General features: G+C 45.7%; 1 protein-coding gene across 2 annotated transcripts in view; it reads left to right on the top strand.

The window, feature by feature from the left end:
* The window catches only part of FAM169B (Protein), a 40,792-nt gene extending 27,127 nt beyond the window's left edge, over positions 1-13,665 (top strand). The window contains exons 2-4 of one of the 2 annotated variants that reach the window (XM_077938646.1): positions 350-532; positions 11,440-11,525; positions 12,846-13,665. In XM_077938646.1, the coding sequence (XP_077794772.1) occupies positions 350-532; positions 11,440-11,525; positions 12,846-12,932 (356 nt within the window). In that variant the 3' untranslated portion in view covers positions 12,933-13,665. Of the gene's footprint in view, positions 1-349; positions 533-7,882; positions 8,012-11,439; positions 11,526-12,845 lie in introns of those variants that run through there. The other variant, XR_013395272.1, reaches the window with a different exon arrangement.
* Positions 13,666-15,290: the final 1,625 nt, after the last annotated feature.

Below are 15,290 nucleotides of genomic sequence, written 5' to 3'. Positions count from 1 at the left end.
GATGGTTGACATTGCCAGATACTCCTGGTTGGCTCCAAGGGTCTTATTGAACTGTGTGCAGTGAAGGGAGGAATCTGAGGAGGGTGCTGCCTGAGTGGCCTCACTCTGCTTAGTCTCCGAGGTTCACCTTTCATTTCAGTCCAGTGGTCTTGTATCATGTGAGTTTGTAAAGAAAGCTAATCAGTCAACTGGAGAATGATCTGCTATTTTAGCATCACTTGTTTAGCTTGTGAAACTGACCATGCTTCTAGGAGGTACCCATGACTCTGGCTGTGCAGGGGCCCTACAGGGTCCTAGTGGGTGAGCTGTGAGCCCAGGGGACAATATCTGTCTGTTTCTTTCTCTACAGGCAGCCTGTGTGGTGATGGCACTGGTGCATGCTACCTGCTGCCCGTCTTTGACACTGTGTTCATCAGGAGGAAACACTGGCGCCAAGGCTTGGGAACAGCCATGCTGTGGGACTTCTGTGAGACATTCCCAGAGGACGAGGCCCTGGGGGTCAGCTGCCTGATGTCTCCTGCCATGTACCAAGGTAAAACCCCTTGTGTCTTGCAGAAGCATTTGGGTAACGGTGATGGATAACACATGTGCATTCTGGAGGATTCTGCAGGGGGAGGCCCTGGGGAGCCCTCGTGGGCAGATGCAGGCCTCCGCTTGGCAGCACGCTCGTGGGGTTTTCCTTCTTTCTGAGAAATCTGTGGTTGCTGCAGCACAAACTGAGACTTCATGTTTGATCACAAGAAGTGAACTTCTCCCAAGCTGGAAAATAATTGGATTCAGAAACAATCACAAACAAATCAACGAGCTCAGAGAGAAGGGAATCCGGAGAGCTACCGCCATGCTGCGGGCTGCGGGGCTTTGGAGTGCCTTTGCTATTTCACTTGATACCTGTAGTTCCTCACTTTGTCCTTTGAACTAGAAGCCACGGGAGAGCCCAGAAGCTGAAGGGAAGGCAGGGACTGGGTAGAAAGGCAAGCTCTGAATGGACTCAGCTTTCCAGCACCTCTGTAGCTCTCTACGCACAAGACGCCTCCCTCCCATATTCTTTATCCACGTTTGCCAGAGGAGGATGAAACAACTCTGATGTGAAACATCACACTCTAAGGTGACGAGGGTGGGAGGCTCTGGAGAGCATGTCTCTGAGTCCCCTTCTCCCCCATGAAGCACACACACCCTACTTTGTGCCCTGCCTCTGTTCTTGGTGTGCGGCGGTTTTTGAACGCTTAGTATGCAGTTTCTGGCGTCTTTCTGGCTCAAGGGATAGGAGAGAACAGTTAGGAAAGGCAAGGAAGCTTCCGTTGCTGTGAAGTCATAAAGAAAAGCAGGTAAAAACATGCTTTTCCCCAAGTGGGTCTGGCTGTTTCTTTGTATTTTCAAACTCTTAGCCTGTTGTTAAAATTCTGAAGAGCCTTGAATTTCTGCAAGAGTGCTCAAGGCTTCCTGCATTATGTAGCTCACTTTCAGGTGCAGGAGCATTCGGGGGCCCAGGCAGCTGGTCCTCTGCCCATACCCATGTCCTTCCAGGCCCCCTCCTCCTTCTTGCTTCAGGTGCAGGCCACCTCAGGGTTTCAGGAAGCTTTAGCAAGGGAGTGGAAGAAAGCCTTTTACTCAAAGGAACAGTGGGCTCCAAGGCTAAGGGCTGGCTGCTGATCCTGGGCCAGCCTTGCTGAGACCCTGTAGGGCCCTGTGATCCCTCCCATCCTTCCACTGTCTTTGCCTGCAGAGAAAGATCTGAATGTGCTGATTCTGACTCATGCTACTTCTCTCTGGGCTTCAGCCACCCAGGTGTGCCTGTCAGGTTTTTACTGAGTTCAGTGATGCCTTCCAACTGGACAGGAGGGACTCTGGCAGAAGTCCTGGGCCCCATGCTTTGAGCCTTCTTTCAACTGCATCTTCCTCCAAGGGGCGAGGACTTCATGGGCACAAGAGGAGGTGCCCACCTGGCTCATGCTGCTCCTTCTAAACTGGCTCAGGGTGCCAGTACCCCAGGATTCCTGCCAGTGGCCACTGTGGGCCTGAGTGGACCTCATCCCTGGGTCTGTGCTCATGAGGTTGGACCATGCCGCCAATTTGCACATCCTCAGAGCCCAGGGGCGGCTCCTGGGGGACTGTGGATGGCATGTGGGGAGAACGGCCACATTTGTACTCACAGGCCCCGTGAGGTATTGGGGGCTGGGGTGGGAGGAGAAGGGGGTGGACTGCCGGCTGGGGGCCAGCTCGCTTGGTATTGCCACATTCTGGTGCAACACTCCAAGGAGTCCAAGAATTCTAAATTTGAAACGAGCTTCTCCTGTTGTTAGGAAGTTATATTTGTCAAGATAGGAGGGCAGAACGTGTCATATATAGCGCTTTGCTAACTTGGTTTGTACCTTTGGAAGACAGGCATTCCTCATTTCACTGCTCTTCCCTTGATTGCACTTTGCAGATGCTGCATGTTTTACATTTTGAAGGCTGTGGCAGCCCTGCTTCAAGCAAGTCTATCAGGGATATTTTTCCAACAGTATGGTATCGCTTCATGTCTCTGTGTCATGTTTTGGTAATTTTCACAATATTTCAAACTTCTTCATTATTATTATATCTGTCATGGTGGTCTGTGATCAGTGATATTTGATGTTATAATTGTTATAACATCAATTGGAGGCACCACAAACCATGCCCGTGTAAGTCAGTGAACTTATCGATACACGAGCCTGTTCTGACTCCGCTTCCGATCAGCTGTTCCCTCCTTTTCTTCCTATTCCATGAGACACAACAATATTGAAATTAGGCCAATTAATAACCCCACAATGGCCTCTGAATGTTCAAGTGAATGGAAGAATCATGTGGCTTTCACTTTAAATCAAAAGCTAGAAATGACTAAACTTAGCAAGGAAGGCGTGTCAAAAGCTGAGGTATGCTGAACGCTAGGCCTCTTGCACCAGGTAGCCAAGCTGTGAATGCAAAGGAAGAATTCTTAAAGGGAATGAAAAGTTCTACTCTGGTGAACACACAAATGATAAGAAAGTAAAGCAGCCTTATTGCCGATAGGGAGAAAGTTTTAGTGGTCTAGATAGAAGATCAAACCAGCCACAACACTGCCTTAAGTCAAAGCCTAACCCAGAGCAAGGCCCTAACTCTCTTCAATTCTGTGAAGGCTGAGAGATTTGAGCAAGCTGCAGAAGAAATGTTTGAAGCTAGCAGAGGTTGGCTTATGAAGTTTGAGGAAAGAAGCCGTCTCCATAACATAAAAGTGCAAGGTGAAGCAGCAAGTGCTGATACAGAAGCAAAGCAAGTTATCTGCAAGATCTAGCTCAGATCATTGATAAAGGTGGCTACACTACACAACAGATTTTCAATGTAGGTGCAACCGCCTTTTACTGGAAGAACATGCCATCTAGGACTTTCATAGCTAGAGAAGAGAAGTTGGTGCCTGGCCTCAAAGCTTCAAAAGACAGGTTGAGTCTCTTGTTAGGGGTTGATGTAGCTGGTAGCCTTCAGCTGAAGTCAATCCTCATTTACTGGTCTGAAAATCCTAAGGCCCTCAAGAATTATGCCAAATATTTTCTGTCTGTGCTCTAGAAATGGAACAACAGTGTCTGGATGACAGCACGTCTGTTTACAGCACAGTTTATTGAATAATTTATGCCCACAGTTGAGACCTACTGCTCAGAACAAAAGATTCCTCTCAAAATATTATTGCTCATTGACAATGCACCTGGTTATCCAAGAGCTCTGATGAAGATGTACAAAGAGATTAATGTTGTTTCCACGCCTGCTAACATAATATCCATTCTGTGGATCAAGGAATAATTTCAGCTTTCGAGTCTTATTTAAGAAATACACTTCTAAGACTTCCATAAATAGTGATTTCTCTGATGGTTCTGGGCAAAGTACACTGAAAACCTTCTGGAAAGGATTCACCACTCTAGACGCCATTAAGAACACTCAAGAACACTCATGATTCATGGAAGGTCAAAATATCCACATTCATAGGAGTTTGGAAGAAGTTGATTCCAACTCTCATGGATAACTTTGAGGGAGGAGTCCAAGACTTCAGCAAAGGAAGTCGCTACAGATGTGGTGGAAATAAAGAGAGAGCTAGAATTAGAAGTGGAGCCTGAAGATGGGACTGAATTGCTGCAATCTCATGATTAAACTTGAACGGTTGAGGAGTTGCTTCTTATGCATGAGCAAAGAAAGTGGGTTCTCGAGTTGGAATCTCCTCCTGTTGAAGATGCAGTGGACATTGCTGAAATGACAACAAAGGATTTAGAATATTCCATAAATTAGTTGAGAAAGCAGCAGCAGCAGGGTTTGAGAGGATGAACTCCAATTTTGAAAGAAGTTCTACTGTGGGTAAAATGCTGTCAAACAGCATCACATGCTGCATAGAAATCTGTTGTGAAAGGAAGAATCAATTAGTGGAAGAAACTTCATTGCTGTGTTATTTTAAGAAATTGCCACAGCAACCCCACTCTGAGAAGCCATCAACCTTGAGGCAAGACCCTCCACCAGCACAAAGATTATGACTCCCTGAAGGCTCAGATGATCACTAGTATTGTTTAGCATTAAAATATATTTTAATTAAGGTATGTACATTATATTTTTTAGACAAAAATGCTATTGCACGCTTACTAGACTACAGTATACTATAAACATAAGTTTTACATGAATGCGCTAGGAAATTAAAAAATTTGTGTGACTTGCTTTTCTGTGATATTTGCTTTATTGTGGTGGTCTGGAACCAAACACACAGTATCTCCGAGGTCTGCCTGCACTTAGCATTGCACTGTGTAGGTTTCCATCTGTGTTCTTTCCCAGGGCCCCCCAAATGTTAAGAAGAGGGCCTAATGGAGTCCTCATGGGCACCTGCAGAACCAGGAGCAGTTTCCCATTCACCTGGATTCAGGACATTGCCATGTGAAAATGTTCACCCATGAATGTGAGCATAAAAGTGTGGGAAACTTGAGTGGACCCTGGAATCCAGGAGGGAGCAGAGGATAAGCTTGAAGGTTCTTTGGGAGGGAGGAAGGACGGTGCATGAAGAGTGGCCAGGGTGGATGGTGCTGAGGACTGAATTGCGCCCCCCACTCAAATTCATATGTTGAAGCCCTTGGTGTGACCACATTTGGAGATAGGGCCTTTAAAAAGTTAATTAAGGTTGAATGAAGTCCTGAGGGTGGGCCCCTAGTCCTATATGATTGGTGTCCTTGTAAGAAGAGAGGCACCAGGATGGACCCAAACAGAAACAGCCGTATGAGGATGCAGGGAGAAAATGACCATTCGTAAGCCAAGGAGAGAAGCCTCAGGAGAAAACAACCCTGGGCCACCTTGATTTTGGACGTCCAGCCTCCATAACTATGAGAAATAAATTTCTGTTGTCTAAACCAGTGGTCCCCAACCCTTTTGGCACCAGGGACTGGTTTCGTGGAAGACAGTTTTTCCATGGATGGGGCAGAGACAAGGGATTGGTTTCAGAATGATTCAAGCACATTACATTTATTTATTGTGCACTTTATTTCTATTGTTATTACATTTTAATATATAATGAAATAATTATACAGCTTACCATAATGTAGAATCAGTGGGAGCCCTGAGCTTATTTTCTTGCAACTAGATGGTCCCGTCTTGCACTAGATGGGAGACAGTGACAGATCATCAGGCATTAGATTCTCATAAGGAGTGCGCAACCTCGCATGCGAAATTCACGATAGGGTCCATGCTCTTATGAGAATCTAATGCTGCCACTGATCTGACAGGAGGCAGAGCTCAGGCGGTAACATGAGCAATGGGAACAACTGTAAATACAGATGAAGCTTTGTGTACTCCTCCACCACTCATCTCCTGCTGTGCATCCCAGCACTGGTCGGTGGCCCAGGGGTTGGGGACTCCTGGTTTAAGCCAACCGGTCTGCAGTGTTTTGTTAGAGGAGCCCTGGTAAATGAATGCAGATGGGAAGCATGGAGATGAGAGCTCCTCACCGGGAGGAGCCGGGGAGGTGGGTGTGTCCATGGTAGGCAGGTGAAAAAGTGGTTTGAGTGCCGCAGGGATTCCAGCAGAGATCAGGGGGTAGAGGGCTGCTAGAGGACTGGAGTTGCCCGTATCTGAGACCCAGAGAGCTGGCGCAGAGTGAACCAGGGTGAGGTGGGGGACTTCCTGACTCACACTGCGTTCCCTTCTCCCAGTCTGTAGGCAGTTCCTGCTGGTCTGTCCGAAGGAGCGAGGGCGCCTGTGGGAGGTGGAGCCCCTGGGGGCCTGGGGCCAGCACACCAACGTCTGGCTCAAGGTTCAACTTTACCAGGCAAAGCTTCCAGACTGTGAGTAGGACTGAAACACTGCACCATGTCTAGTTATTTCTGGTCTCAATACTAGTATGGATTTACATGATCTAATGAGACCCATGTGGATGTTATTTCTGTTGTGGCAAGAACAAAGGAGGGGCAGGACCTGGGTGGGGACATCTTATCCTCCAACGTTCCCCTCCTGAGTGAAGCACACCTTCCCGTCCTTCTTGCTCAAAAAGATCACCCCCAATTTAGCAGTTAGGAGCTCCCTGGGACTAAGGGACTCCCCTTTTAAAATTAGATAGATTATTGAAACATATAAGAAGATCAGTTTCCTCTGCCTAGCTGAAGATGAGTTGAAAACACTATTCTGAACAGGTAATGAAAGGTAATGTGTGGCTGGGCGTGGTGGCTCATGCCTGTAATCCCAGCACTTTGGGAGGCAGAGGCGGGTGGATCACAAGGTCAGGAGATCGAGACCATCCTGGCTAACACGGTGAAACCCCATCTCTACTAAAAATACAAAAAAATGAGCCAGGCGTGGTGGCGTGTGCCTGTAGTCCCAGCTACTCGGGAGGCTGAGGCAGGAGAATGGTGTGAACCCAGGAGGCGGAGCTTGCAGTGAGCCGAGATCGCGACTGCACTCCAGCCTGGGCGACAGAGGGAGACTCCGTCTCAAAAAAAAAAAAAAAAAAAAAAAACGTACTGTGTGCACTTGGTTGAAAACTCCAAAGGGTTTACTATGAAACGCGAGTCTCCTATGCTCCTCACCTCTGAGGCGACTGCACACATAATGGCAGCGCCGCAGAGACAACGTGCTGCAAAACTGCTGCCTGATGTTTTTCACAGCAGCATAGTATGATGTCGCGTGGACATGATGTCATTTGTTTCCCTGTTGACAGATGTGCACTCCGTCTTCAATTTCTGGTTGCTTGAGACAGTGCCCCAGTGGCAGTTTGCCAGTGGGGTTTAGTGGAGGAAGCACGAAAACAGAGCCTTTGGTGGTGGGTTTCCGGAGGAGGCAGGGGGTGGGAAATCCTTTAAACAGTCAGATGGGAAAGCAGGCTTGCAGTGTCAGGATTTCCAAGTTGCTTTTTTTTTTTTTTGAGACAGAGTCTGGCTCTGTCACCCAGGTTGGAGTGGAGTGGCGCAATCTTGGCTCACTGCAACCTCCGACTCCTGGATTCAAGGGATTCTCCTGCCTCAGCCACTTGAGTAGCTGGAACTACAGGCATGTGACACCATGCTAGGCTAATTTTTGTATTTTTAGTAGAGACGGGGTTTCACCATGTTGGCCAGGCTTGAACTCCCGACCTCAGGTGATTTGCACTCCTTGGCCTCCCAAAGTGCTGGGATTACAGGTGTGAGCCACTGCGCCTGACCTCAAGTTGCTTTTTTGACAGTGAACTTTCCACTTCTTGCAAGTGGGTAACGGCTGCCCATGACAGGTGCTTCTCAGTTCAGTGCTTCTCAGCTCAGCACTGAGAGGTGAGGCCAGGCCAGGGGTGGGGCAGCAGACACCTCCAGGCTGCAGGTGCTGCCATGGGTGGGAGGTGAGGGGGGACAGTTAATTTAAATTAACTGTCCAAAATGAAAGCCCTGGCTCTCCTTCACTCCTAGAGTGGGTGCTCCCATCAGCGTCGAATGCCATTTCTGCGGCTGCAGGTGGCTCATTAAGGGGTTGACAGGCAGCCGAGGTGCCAGGCTTTCTCTCCACGTGGTGACTGATCCACCTTAGGTGTTGACAGGTGAGCGTGCCTTGGAGTTTATTGATGATAATAGTGATCAGTTTTGCTTTTATGCTGGAAGGCTTAATGGATCTTTACAGATATTAATGGGGTGACCAGGCACCCGGGAAGGAGGCATGGCAGGGCGGGGCTGTGCTGTGATCCTAATGAGGCGGTTAAGTGACTTGCCCTGTGGCACTGAGTTAGGAATGAAGGGAAGCCGGTCAGGTCCCTGGGCACTGAGCTGTCCAGCTGTGCGGGTTTATGGACACGCTTCACAAATGAGGCTGTGGGGCCTCGCACAGCCTCTGTGCTTGGATGTTTCAGTTTCTTGGCTGGGAATGGAAAAAGAAAATGTGTTGCATATTGAAATGTGGAAATCGCACAGGCCAGAGGGGTGAGCAGGGACGAGGATGTTTTCTCCTAATTGGGGAGATGGCTCCTCCTGGAGAATTCCACTGGGGCTGTTTCAAGAGCTAGGAGTCAGTGTGGTCTGGGCAGAGGAAACTGAGCTGGAAGTCAGATGCCAAACCTGTCACTTTAATTCACTCTGAGATTCACCAACTCTCGTTTTAAAACAGCAAATGAGGGGACTTGCACAGAGAATGTTCCAGAAGCATGCCTGAGTCCCTTGAAGGAATAAGGGTTATCATTATAATTAGGATATAATTAGATTACTAAACCTCTTTAATTAAAAAAAAAATTCTAAGTTATGGTCTTTTCACTGCCTGTGTAAATCATGGCTAGTTCCCAGTTTCACCCACGTCTTCTTTCCCCTCGAGGGCCCGCAGTCAGGATTTTAATTCACTCAGGAAGGTTTTCAGCCAACCGGCTTCAACTTGCAACCATTATGACAGTTAGTGCTGACATCTCAGGTTTTTTTCAAGTTGGTGAGTTGGGGCTGCAAATGTGATCACAGATTAGCTCAGTGCTCTGCAGTTTCTCATCTGTTTCTCTCTTCATGGAAATCAGCAAGTGTTAGTGGATTAGAACTTCTTACGGGTCACCTAACAATGCAGATTCCGGAACCTTCTCTTCCCTGGGAAACTCAGGCCATTAATTGGATGTTAGTCTTAAATTAGTCAGTGATTCTTAGAGTTACTTTCTTGACTTGTTCTGTTTTTTCAAGTTTTATCTGTTCTCCTTTCTTTTTCCTGACAGTTATTTTGGAGGTATCCTATAATTTTATGTGCCATAGAAATAGAACTGTAAGCAAGAAGCCCAGTGGAATCAATTGCTTCTTGCTCTAAATAAGGCATGAACATTTCACAACATTTCAAAGGGAAATTAACTTGTGCTCATTGCAAATGTTTTTTTAAAGACTATTTTTGAAGCAGCCTGATTGGTGGGCCAGGTCTTTAAAAGTTTGTGCGATCTTGGCTGTTGATAACATCTGCAGCTTATAATGGCCCTGAAAATATTTACAGGTTATGCAGACCTTTTGAGGGAAGGAGTTTGTGGGAAATTTCTTTCTTCCTACATTCAGTTACAGACAAAGCCTTTGAAACTTGACCAATAGGATCATAATTGCTTCTGATGTGATTTCCCGGTCAGCCTAAACATGCCTTAAGTTTCTTTACCAGAGAGAATGAAATTGAATATGTCAACAGTGAAATGTTCTTTTACAAAATTGTTACTGGGGGCAGGAAATAATTGACCACTGCTTTAAAAATTAATTTTTTTTCAATCTATAAGTCATAGTTTTGCTTTCTTTCTCCAGCTGAATTTTTAATCGATTCAGTTGTCATCCACATATACTTTTATTTGCATTTAATTTTTAAACCAGAAGGATTTTTGCATCAAGAGTTGTGAAAAATATGAGATGGGAAGCAGGGGCTACTTTTCTGAAAGTTTAATGCCCAGCAAACTGCAGTTCTGACCTTTTTTTTTAGTTTGTTTTGGTGACTCATACATTATAGAGTACAATAGCAACAGCAATTTTGTGGTGGTGCTGTGTGCTGGGGAGTGCTGGGGGCAAAACCACCATATTGGGTGTGTTTTTTCCTGGCAAATGCTGCTTTTTGACAGGTTGTGTGGCTCCCCTTAGTGGCCATTGTAATCTACTGCAGCCTTGGATGATAACTTACCTCTGTGATTAGGGCTCTGATACCTCCAGATGTGCTTCCAAATTAGTGCGCTCATTTTTAAAGATTTAATGAACCTCAATTAGGAATGAAATACAAGTAAACATTTGATAGCTCACAACACATAAAAACATTAGGAAAGGTGGCAAATTGATAATAGGTTTTCTACTTCATTTTCTCATTCATTCATTCGTGTATTGCTTTATTTGTTCATTCGATAACCATTAATGGGGCATCTACGGGTGCGCCAGGCACTTCCTAGACGTTAGGGATGCAGTAGTGAATAGGGCTGACCTGGCTTCTGAACTCGTTTACCAGCTAACTACATGGGCACCTACTACTGTGTGATATAAAAACTCTGTATGGCCAAGAGAGCTAAAGTGTGCTGATATTTTTAAGTGCCCACAATTAAATTTTGCCAAACCAAATTTTGCTAATTTATGCAGTTCTGTAAATGCATTTAAAAATTTACTTATATAGATAACAACTAAATAATTCATTTGTTCTTTAGTAAACAAAATGTGTTACATAGGTATTTTCAGCTGAAATGTAAAACTGCGTATTTTTTTAGGGATCTGAACACCACACACACATATGGATTTGGGGGCATGGGGTGGAGAGGTGCAAAGGAGGACAAGAAAGTCATCCCTTTCCAAGTCGGTACTGATTTGGTAGGAGAGGAGGGAGACTCACTGAACGTGGGTGATTATGACCTCTCTTGTGAGCAAAATCACCAGTGAGCAAAAAAAAAAAAAAAAAAAAAGAAAAAAAAAAGGATCCAGGACTAGAACTGGGAAAATGTGAGTCCCTTGAATTCCAGAATCGATGGAAGAACAGATCACAATTCCAGCTCAGAAATGCTTGAGTGGAACCATTACTTTGCATCTCCTGACACCTGTCTTCTGGAAAGCATTGCAGCAAATGGCAAAGTGAAGGTCAAGAAGATAGAATTGACCTAACACTTTGGGAGGCTGAGGCAGGAGGATCACTTGAGGTCAGGAGTTCAAAACCAGCCTGACCAACATAGTGAAACCCTATCTCTACTAAAAGTACAAAAATTAGCCAGGCATGGTGACAGGCATCTGTAATCCCAGTTGCTTGGGAGGCTGAGGCAGGAGAATCGCTTGAACCTGGGAGGTGGAGGTTGCAGTGAGCCCAGATGGCGCCACTGCTCTCCAACCTGGGCCACAGAGGGAGACTCCATCTCAAAAAACAAACAAACAAACAAAAAAAGGATATAGAATTGGGTCATGGCTATCAACACGTTTACAAGGTCCCCAGTGTACCATTTCCTCTTTTGATTGTCCAGCCCCTTGGGAGCCACCCTCATTTGCTTATCCTCTTTCTCTTGCTTGGGGAGGGCAGCACACCCAGGAAATTCTGAGGAGAACGTGAGCCGTCATGCGAGGACTTCTCAGAATGACAGACCCAGACAGTCTGCCCCTGGTATGGTGATACTATATCACCCCCATGAACCTCTCACTTTCTTAGTAATCAGGTTGTCCTTGCTCAGTGAAGCCGTGGTCTGAACCTGCCAGGCAGCTTCCTAGATGACTCGGCTGTGGGCTTCTTGTGGCAGCGGGGCCTTGGTCTAGGCTCAGAATCTCTGGGCTATCATGGGAGGGGGGTGTTGCGAGGAGAGGCCTTTGTAATTAGATTTTTTATGGTTCTCTTCTCTAAACTAGACAAGCTCTAACGAAACCAAAATGGAACAGAACACATGGGAATTGGCCGTAACCTTGCATCGTTAAGGAAATATTGAAAAATCTGAATTTCAAATTTTGCCATGGACCAGTGTCTGTCAAGCAGAACAAAACACAAGACAAATTTGTCTTTCTTTCCTCCTCCACTGCGAAAGCTCAGATTGCTGGGATAGAGTGGAATTAGGTATCAGGTTTTTGTATAATCCAGCGTGACTGTAGAACAGAATCTTGAGGGAATATTAAGAATATTTCTTAGAGGCTTGTTGTCATTCAGTATTTCATAAGATTATAGGTTTTCCTGGTTTTCCTGTGGCTAAACCAGACTCTTGCCCACACAGGGTATTGTGAAAATGTCCATTCTCTGGTGCCAAAGGGTCTTTGCTCTCAAATCCCTAAAGAGTCCAAAATTACTTTAAACTCACACTTGTACATCATGGACAAATACTGCTTATTTTGGAAACTATATTGCTCTGAAATAGAAGATTCAACAATGAAAGCATAAAATATCCCAGTAAGTGCTGGATTGTTTTAGAAAGCTGCTTCCTGTCTGACATTAGCTCTAGCCATCTGGCAGATGAGGGCTTTCATTTTCTTTGGTTCACCATAGAAAGATGGGCTAACCTAAGACCCAACAGGCACTGAACAGAGAGCGTAGTACTTGGCCATTTCTGTTGATCCTTGACTTTTCTTTTAAACCTCTGTTAGAGGAAGCAGAAGTGTCCAGGGTACTGTAACGCCCATGGGTGTGGACCTGGGGGAATTCTGCACATTTGAGCACGGAGTGCCAGCTTTGAAAGCAATGCTTCCTTCCCTGCCCTTTCTCTGGTCTCCCCAGGCTGGGCTGTCCTTCAGTTCCTTTCAGTAAATATGTGCTCTTATGCACAAAACCTGATTTCCCCGTGGCTGGCTGGGGCGTCTGAACCTGGCCTATTCTGAATCTCAGCAGGAAGTGAAGGCACAATCCAGACCAGGACACCTGCATGTCCTGAACGTCCAGCCCCAGACTGTGTGGGACAACCCCTTTGCCATGTTTAATTGGCATGCCTGTGGATTCTTTTCTGACTTCAGGAGAGGATGCGTGGAGAAGAATTGGAAGACACAAAGAATGATCCAGAGTGTGGAGTGGAAGAGGAGGATGCCGGGCTGGCGGGGTAGACACCGGGCAAGCTTACAAGGTCCAGTCCCTGACGTCTCCAGATGCCCATCTGGGCTGGGTCCGGAGGCCTGCCTGGGCTCCCAGGTTTCGGGTCTGAGACTTGTGTGGCCGGGAGTGCACCTTCCCCAGGGATCTTTGAGGGGCCAGTGACCCCGCAGGCCCCACATACCTCTGAGGTGGGCTCAGGCTCTAGAATGCCTGAGAACATGCTGTGCTTAGCATGCTACACCATGCAACAGTGAGGAAATATTTCCCTAAGTTAATTGTTGATAGTTCCTAAACATTTCAGAAGCTTACTTGTTAAAACTTATGTGGCTTCTGCTTCTCAGGATAACTTGGTGGGACTTCACCGGAACCACAGGGATGTTTTACTGAATGTACCTCTTTCCTTACAGAAGTTTAAAGATGCTCAGGAAGGGGCCACAACCATTCCATCTGGGCTGTAGAAACCCATTGCAGGTTTGCACATGCCAGCCTTGCTATTGCTGTGAGACCACGGACACCAAAGAGGTTTCCAGGGGGACACATGTCCTTTCCGGGGAGGCTTCAGCCACATCAGAAGTGCCTTGAGGGCCGGGGCAGGGGCTGGATGGTGCCTACTGCAGATCTGGAGCTCTTTTCTGGCCTGGTATACAGGAGGTGCTCAGAGAGGGCTCTGCACAGGCTTCAGCCATCAGCTTAGATGGGAAGCACCAGGTAGGAATTGGGCAGATGGTGCTTCTTTTTTTTTTTTTTTTTAAATTTATTTATTATTATTATACTTTAAGTTGTAGGGTACATGTGCATAACGTGCAGGTTTGTTACATATGTATACTTGTGCCATGTTGGTGTGCTGCACCCATCAACTTGTCATTTACATCAGGTATAACTCCCAGTGCAATCCCTCCCCCCTTCCCCCTCCCCATGACAGGCCCCTGTGTGTGATGTTCCCCTTCCTGAGTCCAAGTGATCTCATTGTTCAGTTCCCACCTATGAGTGAGAACATGCGGTGTTTGGTTTTCTGTTCTTGTGATAGATTGCTAAGAATGATGGTTTCCAGCTGCATCCATGTCCCTACAAAGGACACAAACTCATCCTTTTTGATGGCTGCATAGTATTCCATGGTGTATATGTGCCACATTTTCTTAATCCAATCTGTCACTGATGGACATTTGGGTTGATTCCAAGTCTTTGCTATTGTGAATAGTGCTGCAATAAACATACGAGTGCATGTGTCTTTATAGCAGCATAATTTATAATCCTTTGGGTATATACCCAGTAATGGGATGGCTGGGTCATATGGTACATCTAGTTCTAGATCCTTGAGGAATCGCCATACTGTTTTCCATAATGGTTGAACTAGTTTACAATCCCACCAACAGTGGAAAAGTGTTCCTATTTCTCCACATCCTCTCCAGCACCTGTTGTTTCCTGACTTTTGAATGATCGCCATTCTAACTGGTGTGAGATGGTATCTCATTGTGGTTTTGATTTGCATTTCTCTGATGGCCAGTGATGATGAGCATTTTTTCATGTGTCTGTTGGCTGTATGAATGTCTTCTTTTGAGAAATGTCTGTTCATATCCTTTGCCCACTTTTTGATGGGGTTGTTTGTTTTTTCTTGTAAATTTGTTTGAGTTCTTTGTAGGTTCTGGATATTAGCCCTTTGTCAGATGAGTAGATTGCAAAAATTTTCTCCCATTCTGTAGGTTGCCTGTTCACTCTGATGGTAGTTTCTTTTGCTGTGCAGAAGCTCTTTAGTTTAATGAGATCCCATTTGTCAATTTTGGCTTTTGCTGCCGTTGCTTTTGGTGTTTTAGACATGAAGTCTTTGCCCATGCCTATGTCCTGAATGGTACTACCTAGGTTTTCCTCTAGGATTTTTATGGTATTAGGTCTAACATTTAAGTCTCTAATCCATCTTGAATTAATTTTCGTATAAGGAGTAAGGAAAGGATCCAGTTTCAGCTTTCTACTTATGGCTAGCCAATTTTCCCAGCACCATTTATTAAATAGGGAATCCTTTCCCCATTTCTTGTTTCTCTCAGGTTTGTCAAAGATCAGATGGCTGTAGATGTGTGGTATTATTTCTGAGGACTCTGTTCTGTTCCATTGGTCTATATCTCTGTTTTGGTACCAGTACCATGCTGTTTTGGTTACTGTAGCCTTGTAGTATAGTTTGAAGTCAGGTAGCGTGATGCCTCCAGCTTTGTTCTTTTGACTTAGGATTGTCTTGGAGATGCGGGCTCTTTTTTGGTTCCATATGAACTTTAAAGCAGTTTTTTCCAATTCTGTGAAGAAACTCATTGGTAGCTTGATGGGGATGGCATTGAATCTATAAATTACCTTGGGCAGTATGGCCATTTTCACGATATTGA

Source organism: Macaca mulatta, chromosome 7 (assembly GCF_049350105.2).
Source record: "Macaca mulatta isolate MMU2019108-1 chromosome 7, T2T-MMU8v2.0, whole genome shotgun sequence".
NCBI classification, from domain to species: domain Eukaryota; kingdom Metazoa; phylum Chordata; class Mammalia; order Primates; family Cercopithecidae; genus Macaca; species Macaca mulatta.
The sequence above is the reverse complement of the archived record's forward strand: the minus strand, read 5'-3'. Positions and strand labels throughout refer to the sequence as shown.